Raw genomic sequence first — 23,525 nt, forward strand, 5'->3', positions numbered from 1 at the left:
GCACTTGTATCTTCTGGCTACTAACAGATTAATTTTCAGCTTGATACGTTATGATAACGTCTGACTTTGTCAGTTACTGCATCTGAAGTTTAAATCTTCTCTAGGAATTTCAGGACCCTTTGTTCGAACATTTTTATGTCCATAATTAGCCATTTTTAGGAAAGAAAGAATAAATTCTTCTAACAGGAAACATGCTTTCTTTTTCAAGGCCTTTCTCTGATATTTTTCTTTGATTTGCTGATTAGTCAACCATGGAATCATGCTATAGATGTCATTTGTATTTCGTTAAATTATATTCCATCATTATGTGATAACTTTAAACTGATCTTTCAGAGAACTATAAATGTATTATAATTGCAGCCATAGAGTTTGTGGTTTTTAATTATCTGAAACCAGCAATCATTTAAAATAAATCATATGAAGTTTAGTGTGCTGACACTTCATTTATTCATTGAAAAAATATGTATACACACACTGAACATACAGTACTTGATTATAAAATGTAATTTGATAATATCGCTGGCAGCATTCAGTAAGAGGGTATGTTAAAAAATAAAAAGTCAGCTTAACATCCGGTTTCTGTATGAGCTATATTTTGTTACATGGTTTTAGGAAAAGGACTGATAGGAATGCTAAAGAAGCTTTTCCAAGAAATGAAAAGCACTAGGAAGAGCAGATGCTTTTGGCAGATACATTCATACCTCGACCTGATTATTTGTCTTGTTCGTAACACAATATCTATCTTGAGAAAAGTTTACATAAGGAATAAAACTACTTAATGTTGAAGAATTTTTCTTCGTAACAATTCAGTAGTCACTGTTCATTAGGAAATTGCTTTTTGTTTTGTAAAATAACTTTGTTAGTGTTGAACTCCTAATTAGAAGGAAAACTTAATAGAACAATTTATATAATTTGAGCTTCTAAATATAAAAATAGATTATTTGAAAAAATATATGTGATTCTTAGGTAATTTTCACATCTTGAAATTTGTTCATTCACTGAGGTAACGATGCTACGTTTTTAGAAGATTTTCTACACTTTTTTCTTACTTTCTTGAAGGTATTTTGTTTAAATCATTTCTATCACTCGAACTGTTACCACTGCCTTTCTCTGTTGTGAAACTGCCTCTAAAAAATAGTTCTATTTTTAGGCTTGTATTTCTATGTGAACAAAATTTTCAAAGTACTAGATAGATCACCTTAAAATTATTGTAGATATTGATGGCATTTTAAGTCCCTTGTGCTTAGAGTAGAAAGTTGGTAGGTTAAAAAGCACCTGTAGACAAAAATTACAAGAAAGATTCCCTTTTATTTGAATTGGTTCTTTATTCTCCTAATGCTAAAGTGTGTGATATATTTAGAGGATTCATAAAAAGAAATGGAAATAGACTATGTACTTAGCTGGGTTTTGTTTGTTTTGTTTTGTTTTTATTTTGGAACGCTTATAACCCTCTTTTCACCTGAATAAGTTAAGGAAATAGGTTTTTGTTATTGTTTTTTAACCTGTAAAATACCTCACATGGTTGCTTTTACATATTAAAGGAAAAGGTATATGTGAAAGTACCTGATAGCAAGCACAGAGTATGCACCAAATAAATTTCGGCTTTGATGCAACTTTCCATATTAAGTTGTGATTTCATGCTTTGTTATTTACTGGTCTTGAAATAATTTTAGAACAAAACAAATCTGTAAGAATTTAAACTGTATAGGATTTTAAGAGATTATTTATGTTGCTGGCTTTCAAACTATAACTGTGACACTCAGTAAGAAATATATCTTACATTACAAACCCAGTATATGAAATTTATACCTGAAACAAAAGTTTCAGAAAATCTTTGATACATATAGTATACTTTTTTTAAATTATATCCTATTAATTAAAAAAAAAAATGGTTACAATCCCTAAAGAGATTTCATGATATAGTTTGAGTAAAACTGAAATAATTCAACACCACGCAGATGTAGAAACAGAGGGTCAGAGATTCACATGCCCTAACCCAAGAAAGTTAGAGCCAGGAATAGAAGCTAGATTTTTTTTTTTTTTTTTTTCTGATCTGCAATCCCATGCTTTCTACCATTTATATCCTTTATTGTATGAATTCTGGAGTTGCTTTTGTCAAAATGGTTTAATATAGTTAGTATTATGTGTTCAGTACTTATTTGGTACCATAAATATATTTACATTGGAAAAATTGGCATTGAAGAGGAAGAGGGAGATGATAGAACGGAAATATTCATGGTCAAAATCAGCCTCTGGGCTGCTTCTCTGAATTGTGGATGAGATGGTTGGGGGAGCCAGGTTAGCAGTGCTTGCAGTACCCAGACATGTAGTAGAATTAAAGCATATAACCTTGAGGAGAGAGTGGCATAGTGGAAAAAGCCATTTCACCAAAATGGAGCTTGTTAGATATTAGAAACTTCTATCCAAAGCAGCCAAGTTGCTCTAGCCACTCAGAGAGGATTTAACTACCTGGAGTGCAGAACACATACGTAATTTAAAATTTCCTAGTAACCACATTAAAAAATAAAAATGGATGAAATTAATTGTAATAATATATTTTGTTTAACTTAATAGAGCCAAAATATCTTTTCAACATGAACTGATACAAAATTTAATGATATATTTTACGTTCTTTTTTGTGCTTAGTCTTGAGATCCAGTGTATATTTTACACTTAGGACATATCAATTCAGGCTAGTCACATTTTGAGTACTTGATAGCCACGTGTGGCCAGTAGCTCCTGTGTTAGATATGTAGGTATATATGGAAGGTAAGAAGCCAAAAGAGTGAACTCTGGCAGTTATCAGTTTACTGTCTCCCAGCTCCAAATCCATCCTTCTCTGCCCTGCTTTGTGATACTCGAGCTGGACCCTGTAAACACGTCTCCCTTGCCAGCTTGGCAGAATGTTAGGCTTCGTCGGTAGAGGGTCCTGAAGTGGCACTGCAAAGCAATAGAGGCAAGAAGTCACTTCTGGATTCTGGTTCTCCATTTTTATTCACTGCAGGAGCCCGGCAGCCCCAGCAGAGGACCCCAGCTGTGCCTCAGTCACACTCTCCCACTTGGGAGCAGCTCCGGTGGGCTGCTTTCGGCCACTCCCTCAAGCAGCTGTCTCCCACTCTGGCCCTCTGACAAATGTCTTCACCACTGGTGGCTGAATGTACCTGTGGAAACCACGCCTTCGCCGAAGAAGGCGCTCAGCTTGAGGGGTTGGAGTGGGGAAGAGAGCCTCTCCTAGTCTTTAGTTCCTTAATTTTCTTTTTACTTTCTCCTAGCCTAGAGGTAGTAGCTGCCTTTTTTTCTTTTTTTTTTTTGCAACGGCTACTTCTGAACTCCTTAGAGTCCTTTTTTATGCCTTTTAAAGGCATAAAAGGACAAGTAACTTCTACTAGTTGACAATTACTTCATTAAAATTTCCCTGTTCAAATGTCTGGTTTTGTCTCCTAACCCTACCTTTACTGGTAAGACTCCTCAGTCTATTAAGCCATTTAAAAATGGGGCCAATATGAAATAAGTCAGACAAAGAAAGACAAATGCAAGTATGATTTCACTTTTATGTGGAACCTAAAAAACAAAGGAAAAAAAACAAAACTTACAGAGAACAGATTGGTGGTTATCAGAGGGGAAGTGGATTGGGGTAGTTGGGCAAAATGGGTGAAGGTGGTCAATTGTAATGTGACACATATTAACTAGGCTTATTATTGTAATTATTTTTTAGTGCATACATACAGTAATCGAATTATTAAGTTTAACACCTGAAACTGATATGTTATAAACCAATTTTACTTCAGTAAAAAAAGTTGTCCAAAAAAAAAAATAATGGGGCCATAGGATGGATATATGTGCTGCTAACAAAAGCTATAGGGAATTGTATATATGTAGCCTATATTAAAACTGTCCTTTCTAAAAGTTCTTTTGAAATGTGCCTTGGGTGGAAATATGATTTAGCTACTCTGTACCTATTTGAGCAGTTCCAATTTTCATCTTTTTTTTTTTTCCTGTATTTTGGATATATGTTCTTTTTGTGGTGGCCTAGGTTGCTAGGAAACCCAGTGTTTGGCTTTCATATGAGAATGAGACTCTAATGTCCAGAGTTTGCATGTAGGGATCAGCATTCATGTAGGTCCCTTCCGAGTCCCTGCCAGTCTTTCTAAATGCAATGATCAAACAAAAGTCAAATATGGGGCTTGTCCACGGGCGCATTAGGAGCATAGAGTGCATGGACTTTGGAGCCAGATAAAGTTGGGGTTTGGGAGGGGGGCATATTTTTTTTGAAATTTCAGGCTAAAATTATAGCATTTATGCTCTATGGAGGTGGGATGGGTTGCTTTACACATTTGTTCAGTTGGAACAGATCCAAAATAGTTTTTAGGAAAATCTTGTCTCTAACAGTGGGTGCTCTTAAAATCACTTTTGTGGAGAGATGGAAAGGCCTCTCACTGAGGTGGTATCCTCCTTAGACTGCTCCAGTGTCAGAAGGGGATGGCCTCTTTATCCCCAGCTCCAGTGATCATACAGACCTGCCCCTAATCAGCAATGATATCTGTACCCAGATACTTGTCAAAGAACAACATTTAATTCTCTATTGCCCAACGTTCAAAGTCTCATTTTTGAGAAAGTTTTATGGAGGAGGCCAAAAATTGAGTAATCCATCCATTTCTTTAGAAATTCTGAATGAAATTAAACCCACTGTGGAGACCTTTGTGCCTGGGTTGCGTTGTTTTGGCCACACATCAATTTCTGTTACTGCACTTAGCTTTGGACTGTATTATGAAACATATTCATGCCAAGGATGACGCTGGTTCACTCTAACATAAAATAGTTTCTTTGAGGACCCACAAGAGAAACTTCAGGTTTCAGATCAGGAGTAAATGTGCTTCTAAAAAACTAGTTTGCCCTTATCTTTTAAAGTCTGAATAATGGAGCAAATCACATATTAACAGCTTGGAGGTTCAGGCAAATTTGCAGTCCACCTGTAACAAATATATAGGACATTAATAGTATGCATTGTTCAGTACTTCTGGCTTTATCTGATTTTTAAAATTCTTATTTCTCCTTTGCTCTGATTTCCATTTTAAAAAACAAGTTTTGTATTATGTTCTTAGAAATTCTCATTTTGGAACAAGGTAAAGTGTAAATAAGTATATGGAATGAATGAGTTTACATCTTGTCTCTTTGACCAACTGACCAGAATAAGTTTTCTCAGCTATAAAATGAGGCTCACGTCTTACAGACTCATTAGGATTAAATGAAGTAAACGTGTGTGAAGCACCTGACAAGGCTCCTGACATACTGTAAGTACTCGATAGATATCCTCACCTTGCTTATGCTGGACATAAGCCTCTAAAATAATATCCACTTGAATCAAGAGCAGATACCTCACCTAGCATTATTTGAATACGTTTATTCTTCAAAAAACAAGCCAAAAATAGGTTATTGGCTATGAGATTCTTGGGACACAAATAGTAATGAGATGTAGGCTATGTCATTAAGGAATCTGCACTGTGGTTATAAAAGGTAGCTGAGTAAGCTGACAATTACAGGACAGCGTGGTATATGCTGTGATAAATCTTAACATAGGAGGGACAGCCAACCTAGGCCAGGGGAGTGGGGAAGACTTCTTTAGAGGACATGGGCCCTGAGCTCAACCTTGCAGGGAGCCTTTTAAAAATTGTGTTTGATGCTATCAAATGATTACTTAGGAATTACATTTTCCCAAATTAAGCTGGACACACTGGGGAGAGGATTAAGGTAGGTAACTCCCAAGGTCCTTTTGAATTCTGAGATTACATGAAAATTGCTTGAATTAAGGAAAGTCCGGTCAAATGACTTGATGACCAGGAAAAGTGGAATTAATGTTGGCTGAGTAAGCCAGGGATGACACCAACACAAGGAATAAAATAAGTGAGGAATATTGTTATTTTTTAAGTAATAATTCATGCTTCGTTGAACATTTCAGAAATTTAAGAATCCACACGTGTGAGTTTAATAAACCTACTTTAAAACAGTGGCTGGGGGATTCCCTGGCAGTCCAGTGGTTAGGACTCCGCGCTTTCACTGCCAGGGTTCAGGTTCAATCCGTGGTCAGGGAACAAAGATCCCGAAAAATAAAATAAAATAAAAACAAAACAGTGGCTGGCTTCTGGGGGAAAAAATGTCTGGCATAAATAAATTTAGTCTATAAACCACCAGAAGATGTCACTATCTCCCAAGTAATAGTCCATTACATTAACTCCTTTTCATGTACATTTTTGAACACTGACAGACTGTGACAGACTGATGTCTGGCTTGTAATATTGAGTCTATGAGAAGGATAGGACCTCACAGGAAATACTTGTCGAAGGTGTGTAGGTTTGTTCCATCTTGATTCTTGATGCCCTAGATATGTGAACCCTGTTCTCTACTTCATGTATTGAAATTATCTGGACACTCTGGATTTCATTTGTGCTTTCAAGAAAAATTAAGATGGTGAAAAATCCTCCAAAATATACTCTCTGATCTTGACTTTCTCTCACATTTTCAGGTTTCGTTATTATTATCCAACTGCATTTATTAAATTATCAGATTTTCTGTGTTCTATCTTGGACACAATCTAAGATATTCTTGAATCTTTTTATTTTTTATTTTTTATTTTTAAGTCAACTTTCATGGTGTGTAAAGCAAAACTGGAACATATTTCCACACTGTAATAATACTGGATGAAATGAACCAGTAGTTCCCCAGTTACTCAGAAGTAAGGATTTCAGACTGTCTGAGCCAATATATACCAATATATAACAGGAAGTAACATGTTAAAGAAAAATAAATTATAGCAAGAAAACAGGCTCAAAAATTGATCATCAAGTGTCTTGTGCTGGGGGCTGTGGGAGTGGGATTCTCCAAGATAAAAGGTTAATAATTTGTTAAAGGCAGCCAGTGACAGCCAGCAGATGAGCAGATGGGTATGATTTCTGCTTCAGTTCTGCCCAAACCTCAAAAGAACTAAATACATCACTTGTCTTCTCCATGCCCATTGGTTTCAACAGTAAAGTGGAATAGTCTGCCCAACCTAGTTCTCTAGGTAGTTATAACCTCAAAGGAGCAGTGAAGAATGAAGTTAAAGTGTTTCATAAATATAAGGAATTCATGTAAATTCTTCTAGGAAAAATACAAAATACTCAAATTATTCCATGCTGTGTAAAGACATCCTATATTTCTATATTTTGATTGTTTGACTTTATTTAAAGTTCATTAATAGGGAAAATTTGGGAAATGTTTTTCATTGGGAAAAATTTTAATTTTCATTAATTGGGAAAAATATTTAAGCAGTTACACTGATGAACTGAAAATAGAACTTGATATGTTTCTAGGGTGTCCATGTAGGCAGCCTTATGTCTGCAAAGAATTATAGAGACATTTATTTAATAATGGTATAAAATTATGTTCCTATAACTTAGGAACATAGAGCCAAATTAATTGAATTCCAGTACCCAGCTCACAGTGAGCTGAAATGTAATGGGACTAACAATGCTTTATTGTGGGCTGGAAACAGTGCTGTATAATGAAGTGAGCATTTGTAATTAATTGGTTTAAATCCTGGCTCCACCAAAAACTATGTAACTTTGTAACTATGTAACTATGTAACTTCTTGAGTTTGAGCCTCAGTTTCCTAATATGTAAAATGGAGATAATATCTGTTTGGTCATTCTACTTTGTCATTCCTAGTTTTTCATTCCCCTTTGTGAGTATGAAATGAGATCAGGAAACTCAAGTCAGCAAGACAGATAAGGAAGCAATGACTGCAGAATGGGATAAAGGTTCCCGTTAGCCTCCCCTTAGAAGGGTGGTATTATCAGCCTTGGGTGGATGGTGGCAATTTTAATTCAGGGGCTGGTACATCAGTGTTATATGTTAAATTCTCTTTATTTTGCTATTGGTTTGCCCTATTTTTTAGTGGAACTTTTTAGTGAAAGCAAGCAGATTAGTATGTAATCTCAAAAACCAGCATCCTGTTTTATTTCTAAAAATTTCACTCTTGCTATCACAAACTTACCTATACAGTCACACCTCTGTATCTGTGGGGGGTGTGTTCTAGCCTCTCCCCACGGGCAGCCCCCGCAGGATGCCAAACTCTGGGACGCTCAAGTCCCTTATTGGCCCTCTGTGTCCACAGATGCAGAACCCATAGATATGGAGGGCCGACAGTAATTATGTGCTCAGTGACGTTTTTAAAGACACAAGGATTCTGAGGACATCTTTCCTGAGTTGTTATGTTAAAGGCAGTCTTTAGTACCCACAGTGGGACTTATAGGATCACAATGTACTGTGTAATGTGGTGACACAAGCTCAGGAAATGGGCTTACGGACCTAGTCCCCAATCTCCACATTCTACTGGCCAGGCTACCTTGGGCAAAATTGAGTCTTGGTTTCTCTACCTGCTTATTTGTTACACAGGTGGTTGGGAGAATCAAATGGGATACTTGAATGTGCTTTGTACGTACGTTTGACTATTAATAAAAGAATGTCAAAAATAGAAGTGCAGTGAAAAAAATCAAGTTTTATATACATTCAGATTAGTACTAATGATAGTTATCAACAATATACAAATTTTAAAGGATTGGGAGAAATACTGAATAAAATAGAAACTTTTATGTTGGTATTAGTATGTTATGGGGACAAGGGGAGAGGAGTATGGAATTGGGGTGTAGGATGGGGCCTAGAAAAGCTGCCACAGAATTCAGGAGAGAAGGAGCCTCAGGACGATTAATTTTCTTCATTACCTCTGTTTCCTTATGAAGTTTCTTATCCTAAAAGGTGAAGAATTAGGTCATTAGCTTTGAGCCTGTTTAAAATTCTCCACCTAACACTTTGATCAGGTTTGATGAAACTATTTTCTTGCATAAATTATATATATGTGTATATATATATACACACACACACACACATATATATATATATATATATATTTTTTTTTTTTTTTTTTGGTCTAGGTAGATTAGAATGACTTGGCTAACAAGCAACTTACGAGATCCACTTTTTTCACTGTTGGGAGACTAGAGTCCTACCTAAAATTGAACTGGGCGGTCAGGCTTGCCCTCATGGTGCTAGGTACAGGCAGTATTGGCATTTCAGGATTTCAGGACTAAATAGCAAATAAGTGTTTTTATTTTACTTTAAATTTTGATTAGTATTTTCACTGGGTATATAATTTTAGGTTGACAATTTTTTCCCTAGTTTTTAAAGAGATTATTCCATTGTCTTCTGACTTTCAATATTTCTGATAAGAGGTCAACAGTCATTCTTTTTTTTTTTTTTTTTAGTTTATTTATTTTTATTTATTTATTTTTGGCTGTGTTGGGTCCTCATTTCTGTGTGAGGGCTTTCTCTAGTTGTGGCGAGCGGGGGCCACTCTTCATCGCGGTGCGTGGGCCTCTCACTATCGCGGCCTCTCTTGTTGCGGAGCACAGGCTCCAGACGCGCAGGCTCAGTAGTTGTGGCTCACGGGCCCAGTTGCTCCGTGGCATGTGGGATCTTCCCAGACCAGGGCTCGAACCCGTGTCCCCTGCATTAGCAGGCAGATTCTCTACCACTGTGCCACCAGGAAAGCCCATAAACTGTCATTCTTATCTTTATTTCTCATCTAATAGATCCAGAGCAAAAACCTTTGGGTTTTTTATCTCTTGGGTTTTAAATCATTGATAAAGTCAAGATTCTTTATCAGTGAGGAGCAGAAACTATCTTAGCTAGAGTGAACTAAAAGGAGGGCAATTTGTTATAAGGGTTGGGTATTTCATGAAACCCAAGGGTAGGACAGCTGGGTCTAGACAAACAGGAATTGGAAGGCCATTAGAAACAGACACCCTCAGCCTGCTAAAGTTTCATTGTGTTTCGTTCCTCTTACTCTTTGCCAGACCAGTGTTCTCTCCATCTCCAGTCCATAACGTGAATGTAACCCCCACCCCCCACCCCCAGTTACAGTTCCAGGGTTCTGCAAGATTAACTAACAGTTTTTCAGTTCTATAAATTACAGGAAAATTTGGCATCTGACTGGCTCAGCACCGTGCAGGTGCCCATCCCTGGTCCATCCAACAGGAGATGGGAAACATTATAGTATATACAGGACTTTGGGAGGCCTGTCTCCATAAAAGAGGAGAGGGGTGGTAGTGGGAGGGAAGTTCCCTGAGAATGAGGAATTGCTATGTTCTGGGCAATCACCTCTAAAGATGTCCTAGTCAATCTTATTTTCTCTAGGGAAGAGGCTCTTTCTGTACAGGATGTTGGGAAGTCATCGAATACATGCAATGGCTGGATTTTTTTCCTAATGCATATTCAGTCTACATATCCTAAGCATAGACCAAAGCTTTAGTTTCATGGCCCTCAGAGGTTTCTGCTCTACACATCATTTCATCTATCTTTGCTGTATTTGTTATTTTGAGATGGGGAGCACATATTTTAATGCTCTTCTGTAACCACTAAATTATATAAAGCTCATGATCATTGTTCCAGTCTTGTTTTCTACCACATGGTAAACTCGCCCAACTCTTTGAAACTATGCAAATTTCCCCCAGGCACCATGCTCTCTCATGCAAGTCTTTGCTCCCACATTTTTTTTCTTTCGTTTGCCTCACTCTTTCAGCCCTGAAAGCTTATACTATCATCCCCTCTTCTAGGAAACCCTCTCCCACTCCCTTAGTAAGCTAATTTAGGTGTCCTTACCTGTGCTCCCATTACCACATGTGTCACTCACCACACCATATAGACTCATTCATTTTCTGGTTTGTTTCTTTAAGAGAAATATCACAGTTCAGCCTATATCACCACTGTCTCAAAAAGGCCTGCCACATAGTAGGCCCTCATGAGAAGGAACAAATGAATAAAACGAGCCTCAGTTCTGGAAAGTCTGGCTTTATATTTTCTTCTCTCTATTATCAACAGCTCTAGTGTAGAAGTTAGGAGTTCAGGCTCTGATGCCAGACTTCCTGGGTCTGTATCCCATCTCTGCCTAGTTTCCTAGTTGTGCGAACTTGAGTAAGTTGACTTAAAGTCTCTGTGCCTCAGTTTCCTCATCTGTAGATGGTATAATAACGGTACCTACCTGAGAGAGTCATTGTGGGGATTAAATGAGTTAAGTGCATAAAGTCTGGCACCTAGAGGGTACTCCATAAGTGTTAGTTATTATTATCATCAACCATCTAAATCACTACCAAAAAAACCTTTGCAGATTCAGGTGTGTGTCATGAGCAATACATTCTGCAGAAATGGTTTGTGCTCTTAGCAGTCATTGACCCTTAAAAGAGATTCACGTGGTCTTTCCCTAGTGGTGCTTCCATTATGTGCTCTAAGAGATTAGTAACCTAAAGTTATCTGGGGATTGAGGAATGGGTTAGAAGCTTCACGAGGGGATGTTTTCTGTAGCAAGAGAGTGTGTTTATCTTATTTTATTTTGATTGTATTTGTTTTTGACAAATGAGTGAGCTTTTTGGAGACAGGTGAAGACATTTTGGTGGAGTGATTAGATATGTGATTTCCTGGAGTCTTAGCATTCTCAGCCTTGAGGAGTTGTGGGTGGCAAGGTTGGTGGCCTGAAAATATCCTTTTAAGAGCACAGGGCTGGATAGGATTTTTTTGCAGAAACTGATAAACTGCCTCTGAAATTTGTATGGAAATACAAAAGACTTAGAATAGCCAAAACAATTTTAATAAAAGAACAAAGTTGGAGGACTTTCATTTCCCAATTTCAAAACTTACTCTATAAAGCTACAGTCAACAGAGTGTGATATTGGTAGAAGGATAGACATAAAGATCAATGGAACAGAATTGAGAGTCCAGAAATAATTTTTTATATTTATGTTCCATTGATTTTCGACAAGGGTGCTAAGGCAATTCATTGGAGAAAGGATAGCCTTTCTAACAAATGGTGCTGGAACAACTGGATATCCACATGGAAAAAAGATGAACTTAGGGCTTCCCTAGTGGCACAGTCTTTAAGAATCCACCTGCCAATGCAGGGGACACAGGTTCAATCCCTGGTCCAGGAAGATCCTACATGCTGTGGAGCAGCTAAGCCCGTGTGCCACAACTACTAAAGCCCGCGTGCTCTAGGACCCGAGTGCTGCAACTACTGAGCCCGTGTGCTGCAACTACTGAAGCCCGTGTGCCTAGAGCCCATGCTCCGCAACAAGAGAAGCCACCACAATGAAAAGCCCGCACACTGCAATGAAGAGTAGCCCCCACTCACCACAACTAGAAAAAGCCTGCGTGCGGCAATGAAGACCCAACGCAGCCAGAAAAAAAAAAAAAAAATGAACTTAGATGTTTACCTTATACCATACATAAAAGTGAACTCAAAATGGATCATAGACTTAAATGTCAGAGCTAAAACAATTAAACTTTTAGAAAAAAAAATAGGAGAAAATCTTCAAGACTTCAGGTTAGGTAAAGATTTCTTACAAGACCCAGTCTATGTAAGAATAAAAACTGATACGTTGGACCTCACCCCATCAAAATTTTAAATGTTTGCACTTAAAAATATAACATAAAGAAAATGAAAAGACAAGCAGTAGACTGGGAGACAATATTTGCAAATCGTATTATCTGGTAAAGAATTTGTATTGAGAATATACACTCATACACCTCAATAATGCAAAAAACTCATTTTAAAAATGGGCAAAATATTTGAATAGAAATTTTACCAAAAAAGATACATCAGTGACAAATAAGCACATGACAACGTGGCCAATGCTATTAGTCATCAGAGAAATGCAAATTAAAACCACAATGAGATACCATTTTATACCCACTTGAATGGTTATACAAAAAAAACCAGACAACAAATATTGGTGAGGATGTCAGAAATGGGAGTCCTCATATATGCTACTGGGAATGTAAAATAGTGCTGCCACTTTGGAAAATAATTTGGCCGTTTCTTAAAAGTTTAAACATATACTTGCCATACAATCCACCAATTCCACTCCTAGGTATTTCCCCAAGAGAAATGAAAAGATTTGTCCACAGAAAGATTTGCATACAAATGTTCTTAACAATTTTATTCATAATAGCCAGAGATTGGAAGCAACCTAAATGTCCATCAATGGATAGACACAATGTGGTATGTCCATACAATAAAATATACCACAGAAAGCAGAAAAGGAGGCACAAACTACTGACACAAGTTGTGACATGGACAAACCTGAAAATCATCATATTAAATGGAAGAAGCTAGACACAAGAGACAATATATTGTATGGTATATAGTGTGTTGATTCCATTTATATGAAATGTCTAGTAAAGGCAAATCTATAGAGAGAGAAAGATTGATGGTTGCCTGGGGCAGTGTGGGGTATGGGAGATGGGGACTAACAGTGAATATGAGGGGTATTTTGGGGATGATAGAAATGTTCTACCTGCTTTGTGCTTTATGGTGATGCTTCCACAACATGGTAAATTTACTAAAAATCATTGACTGTCCACTTGAAATGGGTGAAGTGTATGATATGCAAAATATACCTCAGTAAAGTCAGAGGAGGTAGTATGGGTGGGGGCGGGGGGTGGAAGAAAGGAGGAGGAGAGAGAGAGAGACAGAGACAAAGACAGAGACAGAGAATGAGAATAGGACTGGGTGGCGCCAGGCTGTTTGGATCTGAAACCTAGCAAGTCTAACCTCTCTTTGCCTCAGTTTCCTGTCAGTGAAGTTGGGGAAAATAACAATTAACTATCCACAAAGTAGTGTTGGAAAGATTGTGATAATATGTAAACAACGCTTAACACAAAGTTTGGACCATAAAGAGAGCTCAACAAATAATAGCCGTAATAGTAATAATTATTATTATTGGTGGTAGTATTTAACCTACTGAGGATCCAGCTCTGATTTATATCAACTAAATTCAAATCCTGGAGAAGGGTTTGGACTGCGACTGCAGAGGGCAGTGACTCTTCTTGTGGAAATGACTCTGGGGGAATCTGAGAGGCTAAAGCACAGGATTTGTCAGTCACCTGCAGGCTGGGGGTTGGGGCACTGGAGCCTCCCAGATGAAGGCTGTTTCTTCATGGCAGCTTCATTTATGGAGGGGTCATCCTGCCGCCCATCCATGTGGGAGCGACATGTGCTATTTCTACTCCAGTCCAGCAATGACTTATGTTATACCACTACATGCCAGATCCTATTGGCTTGGAGGACAGGTGATCTGGGGGCACAGAGGAGGGATACCTAACCTTGTGTAGGAGGGTTTCTAGAGGAAGTGATATCTCTGTGAGACTTAAGAATCCCTTGACATTTCCCAGATGAAGGGTGAGGAGAGTTATCCAGACAGAGGCTACAGTCTGAGTAAACCTCAGAGGTGACAGGGAGCTTGCTGAATTCAGTGAAAAGCTGACATACAGAGCAGAGTGACAAGAAACAAGGCTGGAGTCCCACAGAGGGCCTTGTGTGCCATGATAAAGAATTTAGACTTATCCTGAGGATGAAGAGCACTAAGCAGGTTCCAGGACCCGCTCGGTCATGTTCAGTTCCGTGGTCCCAGTGGCACTTACACACCACACCTTGAGTGATCCTGCTCTGTTGATCAGGGGCAGATAAATGCCCTCCTAGAGGTCTGTGGCCTGGGTTTTGCATTTAGCCTCCTCGAGTGCAAGTGTTCCTCCAAGGACCACATCCATACTGGTGTCTCACAGAAAAAGTGTTTCACGGCTCCCTCAAGAGGCATAAGAGGCCATAATGTGGCCGCTGAGAGCCTGTCTTAGGGGCCAGACCTCAGAAAAGCAAAGGACCTGTGAATGTTTCACACACTTCGCCCTGGGTGCCTGCTCTGGCTGAGAGCTCATTAAAAGTCCCAGCGACCAAGGGGCAGGTATTGTCCTGGTTACTATGGCATCACCTTGGAAAGGATCACTCAGGGAAAGCCACAGCTGAGCCGAGTGAGCCAGGAGGCGAACGTGGTCTGAAGCAGCAGGAGGGGCTGGAGATAGGCTGCAGATGCTGTCGCTGGTCTCGGGACACCTCGTGGGCTGGAGCCCACTTTAGCTTCTCCAGCTGCAGCCCAGGGCACGAGCCGGGCTGCGCTCAGCCTGAGAGTGGCTGCCTGAGACAGCACCACAGGCTGCTGCTGAGCTGGGAGCTGAGAGGGGACGAATTCCCAGTGACACACCACTTGGCCTCTCTTTTTTTTGGCAGGGGGTGTTGTCTCATCTTGAAAGATCTGGGCTGGGTTTCACCTTCTTTTTGATTTTAAGTAGTCACCTGTATGAGAACTGACTTCCAGGTGTTCATCGAGGAAAGCAGAGTGGTCCCCACGCTGGAAATGAGAAAGGATGACCATTTCCGAGACTGACTGTTGACGGCCTGGAGATACCCCCTTTTCAAAATGCCTTTTAAAGCATTTGATACTTTTAAAGAAAAAATTTTGAAACCTGGAAAGGAAGGAGTGAAGATTGCTGTGGGAGATTCGTTGGGGATTTTACAAAGGTAAAGTTTGAATGCAAACTTTAGGTTTCTTTCTGAGTAGCTTCACATTGCTGGTGTTTGAAAGAGTTTGCCTCATGTTTTTAAAGCCACATTTAAAAAAGGAGTGAGTGGGTCAGATTAAAGGGCTTCTGGAGCCCCTTCTCGCTCCAACAGACTATGTGCCTAGAGGAAAAGATGCATCAAAACCATAAGGTTGAATTAGGAAAATATCAAGACAAACATTCTGCTTATACGGTAGGATTCGCACTTATTGGAGATGGTAATATTGCATTATTGTGTGTTTGGCATTGAATTAGAAAAGATTTAGGGAGATAATATTTCATGTTAATTCAGTACTAATAACAAAATCAGGAACCACTTTATATGGTTATGCTCTGAGCTGAAATAATTTTTAAGAATTTTTCACTTCATTTTTCACTATAAATGAAAATTAGATATTTGCAAATTGTGTAGCTTGTAATATAAACTATATAAAGTGGTTCTTGATTGGGTAGTTTTCAAAGAGAAAGATAATTACACAATGGTGTGAAGAAAGTAACTTAAAAAATTAGTATTTAAAGCAGAAAATCTTACATGATTAAGTGGGAAAGTGTTAAGTACTATCACTGAATTGAATGTTTTTGTCCAAACCAAAAAATAAATCTTTTTTTAAAAAGTAAAATATATTACCATTGGAAGAGAGTTTGCCATAAATGAATGAAATGATGTGATATTTTAATTTGTGATTTTTAAAAGTAGACATAGTAAATGCCTTCCTAGGTCTTATAGATGAATTAATAAGCAGTCCTTATGTGCAAGGTAAAATGACTCCTTTAATCTCTCTGACATAAATAAATGTGAAAATATCCTTATTAAGTTTTTTATGATTATTTCTAATCCTGGTGAGTGAAAAATGCCACCTAGCAACTCCTTTTAACTTTTCTATGTTTTCTCTTAAATTTAAAAACTAGCATTTGAAGGACTATTTCTAGGCACACTGCGATTCATTCCACTTCTTGTATTTTATAACACAGGGGCTCCTGTCAGTGTTAAATTTTCCATTGTATCACTCTTGATGAGCTTAGCAGGAGAACTGGGTTGGGCACCTTATTATTCTGGTAATTAAAAACAAAAAACTTTCCATCAGAACTACACTGAATTATCATGTATAGATGAAAACCTACCTCAGTGACAGCAAGATAAACCAGCCAAACATAGGAAATGATTACAATAACCTATTCTTTTAAGAGTGTTTTATCCTTCCATTGAGCACTCCCAGGTAACATCTTATGGTGGTGTTCATTTGATTAAAAATGTGAAAGGAAGTCACAGTGGCTTAATTGGCATATTCAAGTGATGACAAAGGCATCCGACAAAGTCAGGAATAAAAACCACGACTTTGGACTAGTCACCATTACAATCACCAAACTCTGTGCCTTAGTTTATAAAATACTCAACCAAAAGTACTTAGGAGTGTTCTTTTCCAACTTTGTTTTTTAAAATTTAATCACTTTTTTCAGTAAGGGACTCATCCTAAATGCTGGTTTTACTGTGTTTGATTGGATAATCCAAACCTGAAGATCCTTTTGTTTACCAGATTGGTTTACTTAGGGATATAACAAAATTAGTAATTTCCAAGTTGTGTGACCTCAACCCCAAATTAAGTTATGTGTCTAGGACTCTGAAGAGTTTCCTCAGAACTGCATCATGGAACAATAAAAAAGCAGCTAACACAGTTCTGGAGATAGAGAATACACTAAATGAATGCTAGATACTATCATTGTTGTCATAATTGTAGAATGAATGTTTTTAGAATAAATAAAGCCAAACTCGCACCTCTTCTTTCACGGATCCCTAGAGAGACACGATTGGCAAGGAAGGGGAAAAAAGGCATTAATTGACCGTCGATCTAAATTGACGGATCCTCAGCTCTAGTGGTCTTTGAGCAGTGCTCCAGAATTAGGGCTCCTCCAGCAAAAACAGCTCTGCCACGCACTTGGTGTTAACCTCAAGTCTATAAGATAATTATATATAAAGTGCCTTGCCCAGAGCCTGGCATGTAATGGACATTCCCTCTCCTCATTGATTTTTACATAAAACCAGTTGACGGAATCCAATGTAAAAAAAAAAAAAAAAAAAAAAAAGACCTTAAAGAACTGTTTTCTGTTTTGTAAGGGGCAGGAACATTGGGAAGTTAGAAATCCCGACTTTCTAACTTAGCAATCAGTATAAATCATAAATGTCTAATAATGTTTAAGGCTGAGATCATCATCTAGATGGAATTTTTAGATGTTTTTTAATCACGGAGTGTTCCTCTTGGTCAGGGGAGTGGCAAATGCACAGGAAAGCATCTGAAGTTTGCACATGGGGCTGATTAGAGCCAAGCATTATTAATCTTTCTGGAGAACAGTCATTGATAAGAAGCAGCTGAACAATTCATCAGCTAAAGGTACAATAATATATTTCAAATGTAGGAAGAAAGATGATGCATTCACTTATCGTCCAGTATTGGAACAGATAGACAGCGTTACATTTGGAAATTAATGTCCAAAAACTGGTATACAGATTTTTTTCAACTTAGATGATAATATGAGTACCCTCTAATTGCTTATGTGTAATAAATGATAATAATGAACACTTAGTATGTTCCAGGTACCGTAAAATTATTTAATTCTATTAACAATCCTGTGAGGTAGGGCCGATTATAATCACGGTTTTACAGATGAGAAAACTGAGACACAGAGAGGTTAAGTAAATTGCCCACAGCGTATAAGTGGCAGAGCTGGGTTTCAGACCAGACATTTCTGCCCACCATTCTTAATCATTACACTATGCTGCACTCGTAATCAACTGTCCGCTCTTCCCACTTGCCGTCTTGAAATTTAACCACTCACTTAGGCTTAGGGACTTACTTGGGCTGCAAAGTAGCCAGCAACCTCTGGATCTTCAGGCAAGCATGGGCTTTTATCCTAATTAGTTATAGTATGGAAGGTTTTCCCCAAGGGAGACTGAGCGAGAGTCTGGTCTCCTTTTAGGTGTTCATATCTCCCCTTTAAAGTGATGGTACCAATCCCTGTATTGTGTACATCGTCAGCATTCAGCGGTTGTGTATTGAATGTATGTACCAGCCGTGCACTGTCTGCTCCATAGACAAAGGCTAGTGTGTGAGACCAGGCTCTGAGATCAGGTGATCCTGGATTCCAATTGCCGTGACATCATTTACTTTCTGCCTGCACAACCTCAGGCAACTTGCTCCCATGGTTGCAGTCAGAGTGATTCTATTAAAACAGATAACATCTCTCCCCTGCTCACCACTAACGCCTCCCCCCCACCCAGTTTCCCACCTCACTCAGAGTGAAAGCCATTGTCCTTTCAATAGCCTTCAAGGTCCTACATGATCTGTAGGACTTTGAGAAATCTGACTTCATCTCTGACCTTCACTGCCTGCCTCACCCCACTCCAGCCACAGTCTGCACTCTTACTGGAGCTCCCTGGACCCGTTCCTGTGCCAGCTTTTGTTTTTTCCTTTGAATTTATTTTTACGGGAGTATAGTTGCTTTACAATGTTGTGTTAGTTTATACTATACAGTGAAGTGAATCAGCTATACGTATATATATATATCCCCTCTTTTTTGGATTTCCTTCCCATTTAGGTCACCACATAGCATAGAGTAGAATTCCCTGTGCTTTACAGTAGGTTCTCATTAGTTATCTATTTCATACATAGCATCAATAATGTGTATATGTCAATCCCAATTCATGCCACCCCCACTTCCCCCTTGGTATCCATACGTTTGTTCTCTATGTCTGTGTCTCTATTTCTGCTTTGCAAATAAGATCATCTATACCATTTTTCTAGATTCTACATATGTGTGTTAATATACAATATTTGTTTTTCTCTTTATGACTTACTTCACTCGGTATGACAGTCTCTAGGTCCATCCACGGCTCTACAAATGACCCACTTTCGTTCCTTTTCATGGCTGAGTAATATTCCATTGTATATATGTATCACATCTTCTTAATCCATTCCTCTGTTGATGGACATTTAGGTTGCTTCCATGACCTGGCTATTGTAAATAGTGCTGCAGTGAACAATGGGGTGCATGTGTCTGGATGTGATTTATTGAGAGAGAGCTCTTCCTGGAAAAATTGGGAGAGAGGGAGTAAAGCAGGATAGGAAAGGAGAAAACGAAGCAAAGATGTGATCTCAGGTAACGCACAGGGGCCAGGTCACAGTGGAAAGCTCTGGGGCATAACTGGCACTGGGTTGTCCCTTTGAGCAAAGGGACCAATCTTTTATGTCTCTGCATCAGTCAGTCATTGACTGTGGGCTACCCCAGCAGGGATGGAGGTTTATAATGGAGGCCATGTAGTGGTGGGCAGTTCTCCTAAGAAGCGAGCAGTTGCAAGCGATTAGCAGCTCTAGAAGTGTGCTGGCTTGAGAAAAGGGACCTGGGCTGTGCACTACAGCCCACTCGTTGCACCATACAGATCCACTTGCTTCTCACATTCAGTTCACTCCATCCAGGTACAGCTTCTCCACGACCCTGTGGTCATAATTCCTGAGGAACCTTCAGGAGAAGAGTTGGTGGGATGCACTAGCTCTCTTTGCTCTGGCTGGTCCCTCCTTCCCACCCGTTCTCAAGTCCCCTCACTTCTGTTAACTTGCCTTGTGGGTTGATCCAGTCCTCAATCCCTGAGGGATCAAAACCCCTGGTTAACATACCCTTACCAGTTATGGTTGCTGTATTTGAGTTACACTGGACAAGGCAGTATCAGGAGATGTCTTAGTGGATGCCCTGAACGCCAAACATATGTCTTCTTGCTCCTGTGATGAAGCAACGGTCCTAACGCATCCTGAGGATCAGGATCAATTTCCCTTGCTACAGTGGTGACCCCTAGCTTTCCCTTTTGCTCTTGGTGTGAGGACCCCAGCATGACTGGGCAGCAGTCATAGCCATATACTTAATGGGATTTTCATTGTATTCCCAAGTGGAAGAATTCTTCTTCGGGATTAGGACTTCTGGATCCACAGAGCCTAAAGTTGAAGAGATGAGGTAACCCTCAAGTGGGTTACCGGGAATGATGGTGAGTGGGGCCACCCCTGCTTCTAACCCCTTGTTTCTCAGACCCATGTATTCTACCTACTGGGGGCAGAGTACCATACAATAACTGTTGGTTTATGGAATATACTGCATCCAGAAGGGTAGCGCCCTATCCTCACAGAGATTTATCTCTAAGCTGATGCCTCAGCTGCTTCTTTAAGAGGCTTCCTCAGCTCTGGCAGGTGGCCAGCTCCTGGAAGGTGCGGGGTATGTGGTAGAGCCAGTGGATCCCATTGTCATGTACCTCTGCTATACCTCCTTTGCCATAAATTGGCTTCCTCGGGTTCTTATTCACAGGGGGAATTCACCCATGGAAAGGAGAAAGTCACTGATAGTCAAATCTACTTCAAAGATGTGCTCTGCTCAATTACTGAACCACAAGAAGCTCTCAAGTTATTTAAAAGATCATAGCGGCCCTAATCTCTGACCACAATGCACTGATTACTAGAAATTAATGCACAATTATATTTTTAAAGTCATCAGCCTCCTCTTGGCATCTCTACTTTGTCTAAGGTTCCGAGAGCCACACTAAGAGCTCATTAGAATCATTTTCTTGGCCTTTGCCAGGATGTTAAATCCTGTGTCATGGGGGAATGCCCCCTGCATTAGTTTCCTAGGGCTGCTGTAACAAAACACCACAAACTTGGTGGCTTCAAGTTATTCTCTCACAGTTCTGGAAGCCCAGACTCAAGCTGTCAGCAGGGCCATGCTCTCTCTGAAGGCTCTGAAGGAGAATTCATCTTTGCCTCTGCCTCGCTTCTGGTGGTTGCTGGTGAATCCTTGGCCTTCCTCGACTTGTAGACACATCACTCCAGTCTCTGCCTCTGTGGTCAAATGGCCTTCTCCTCCTGGGTTTCTCTGTCTATGTGTGCAAAACTCCTTCTTTTTATAGGGACACCAGTCATTGGATTAGGGTCTACAGTAATCCAGTGTGACCTTGTCTTAACTTGATTACGTCTTCAAAGAACCCATTTCCAAGTAAGGTTGGGTTCACAGGTATCAGAAGTTAGGACTTGAACTTATGCTTTGAGGGCAACATAATTCAACCTAACCTTCATATTGACAAACTCTCCCTTATCCAATTTTTTTACCCGTACATCTCCCTCAGAATCCATTCCCAGGCATACTTTCCTGCTTCCTGCTGGGAAATGTTAGTCAGATCCTGCTTGTTTGTTGGTGTATAACCCCTCCCTCCATTGACAGGCACACCCAATATTTGCCTAATCTTTCCCAGCCTGGGACTCGGTGCTAATTATCGGTCTGGTGGTCAGAAAGGGAGGTGGGAGCAGATCTTGAAGAGCATCAGCGTCATCTCATAAATCACCTGCTCCGTCTGAGGCTAGTTTTCAAGTAAAAGGAGGAGGGACATCTGTCTTCCAAAAAGAAGCGTGGCTGCGTCTGCAGGTCCAGAGGGTTCAGAGGAATCTAGGGCTTTAGATGTTCAAGTGCATCTACCCTTTAACCCAGCACTCAGGTATCCTAGCATTCCAAGTTCTTAGGGTCCCATTTCTTATCAGGATCTCAGCTTGGGTGTAAGAGACCTCCCCAGCCTCAGAATTCCACCTTCTCTGGAGTTCTGCTATTTTTTTAAAACTAAACTTTTGTATTGGAATAATTTTAGATTCACAGAAAAGTTGCAAATATAGTACAGAGATTTTCTATTTACTCCTTACTTGGTTTCCTCTAATATTAACATCTTACATTATTATGGAACGGTTGTCAAAACTAAGACACCAACATTGGTACATTACTAATTCAACTCCAACACTTCATTAAAATTTCATTAGTTTTTCCATTTATGTCTTTTTTCCTGTTCCAGGATCCAATCCAGGATACCACATTGCTCTTAGTCATCATGTCTCCTCTGATCTGTGACTCTTTCTCAGCCTTTTCTTGTTTTTTGTGACTTGGATGGTTTTGAGGAATACTGGTTGGGTATTTTGTTGAATGTTCCTCAGTTTGAGTTGTCTGATATTTCTCTCATGATTAGACTAGGATTGTGAGTTTTTAGGAAGAACACTGCAAAGGTGAAATGCCTTTCTCATCACATCATATGGGGGAGGGGTACGTTGTATCAACATAACTTATCACTAGTGATCCTAACCTTGATTGCTTGGTTAAGGAAGTGTTTGCCAGGTTTCTTCTCTTTCCCTACTCTATTCTTTGGAAGCAAGTCACTAAGTCCAGCCCACACCCAGAGGGGATTCTGCCATTTTTACAATGAAGTCTTGTGCCTGATCTTCAGTTATGTCTGCTCTCCAACTGCAGGAGATGAGGGTCTCTTTAAAGGCTGACAAGGAAGTGACAGATGCTCCCTTTTTCTTTTAAATTGGTAATTGATTGCCCCAATCCTGTTATTTTCTTTCTTCAGAGCATCAGTGGCATTTAAAAATAGCCACTCACTGTAAATAAATTAAAAAGTGGAAAAAAAAAATGGCCACTCAACTCTGTGGAGAAATTGCTATTTCTCCTATACCTCCCAAGTACCAGAGATATTGCATGAACCACTGCAACCCCTTCCACCTGTATCCCAGCCCAGTTCACCACAGCTGAAAGTCTTAGCATTTGCACTGGTACCACATACTGGGAACTATCAACACTCACCTACCACCAGTGTTGGGGTCCTCACTCCCAACCAGTTAGTGAGCTATCAAACTCTAAGATCTCATTCTTAGGGTTTGCTTCCTAGAACGACATTCTCTTAAGGACTCCCCACCTTAGGGGTCTTTCCAAGCAGCAGGGCACAGGACCCTTCAGCTTTTAGACCCTTAGCCTCTCTCTTCTAACCATCTCTTATCTTCTCCTAGTCTGGCAGTAGATTTCCTTATCTAGGGCTTATTTTCTCTTTCCCCAATTTCCCACAAATATCTTTACAATAACCAAGTCCTCTAAGCGCTTCTTCAAGGTTAGTGCTAGGACCATAGGCTCAATACCTATAGAGTGAAGCAGGCCACATTGTATTTTATGACAAAGACACATTTTAGATGTCAACACACAGAAAT

General features: G+C 39.5%; 1 protein-coding gene across 1 annotated transcript in view; it reads left to right on the forward strand.

Moving 5' to 3' along the window:
- Positions 1–8,966: 8,966 nt before the first annotated feature.
- SLC17A8 (solute carrier family 17 member 8) overlaps positions 8,967–23,525 on the forward strand; it is a 58,646-nt gene continuing 44,087 nt past the window's right edge. Inside the window, exon 1 of the mRNA XM_082350277.1 lies at positions 8,967–15,436. Coding sequence (XP_082206403.1) covers positions 15,336–15,436 — 101 coding nt within the window. The 5' untranslated portion in view covers positions 8,967–15,335. The remainder of the gene's footprint in view (positions 15,437–23,525) is intronic.

This window comes from Balaenoptera borealis (genome assembly GCF_965194805.1).
Source record: "Balaenoptera borealis genome assembly, chromosome: 13".
NCBI lineage: Eukaryota > Metazoa > Chordata > Mammalia > Artiodactyla > Balaenopteridae > Balaenoptera > Balaenoptera borealis.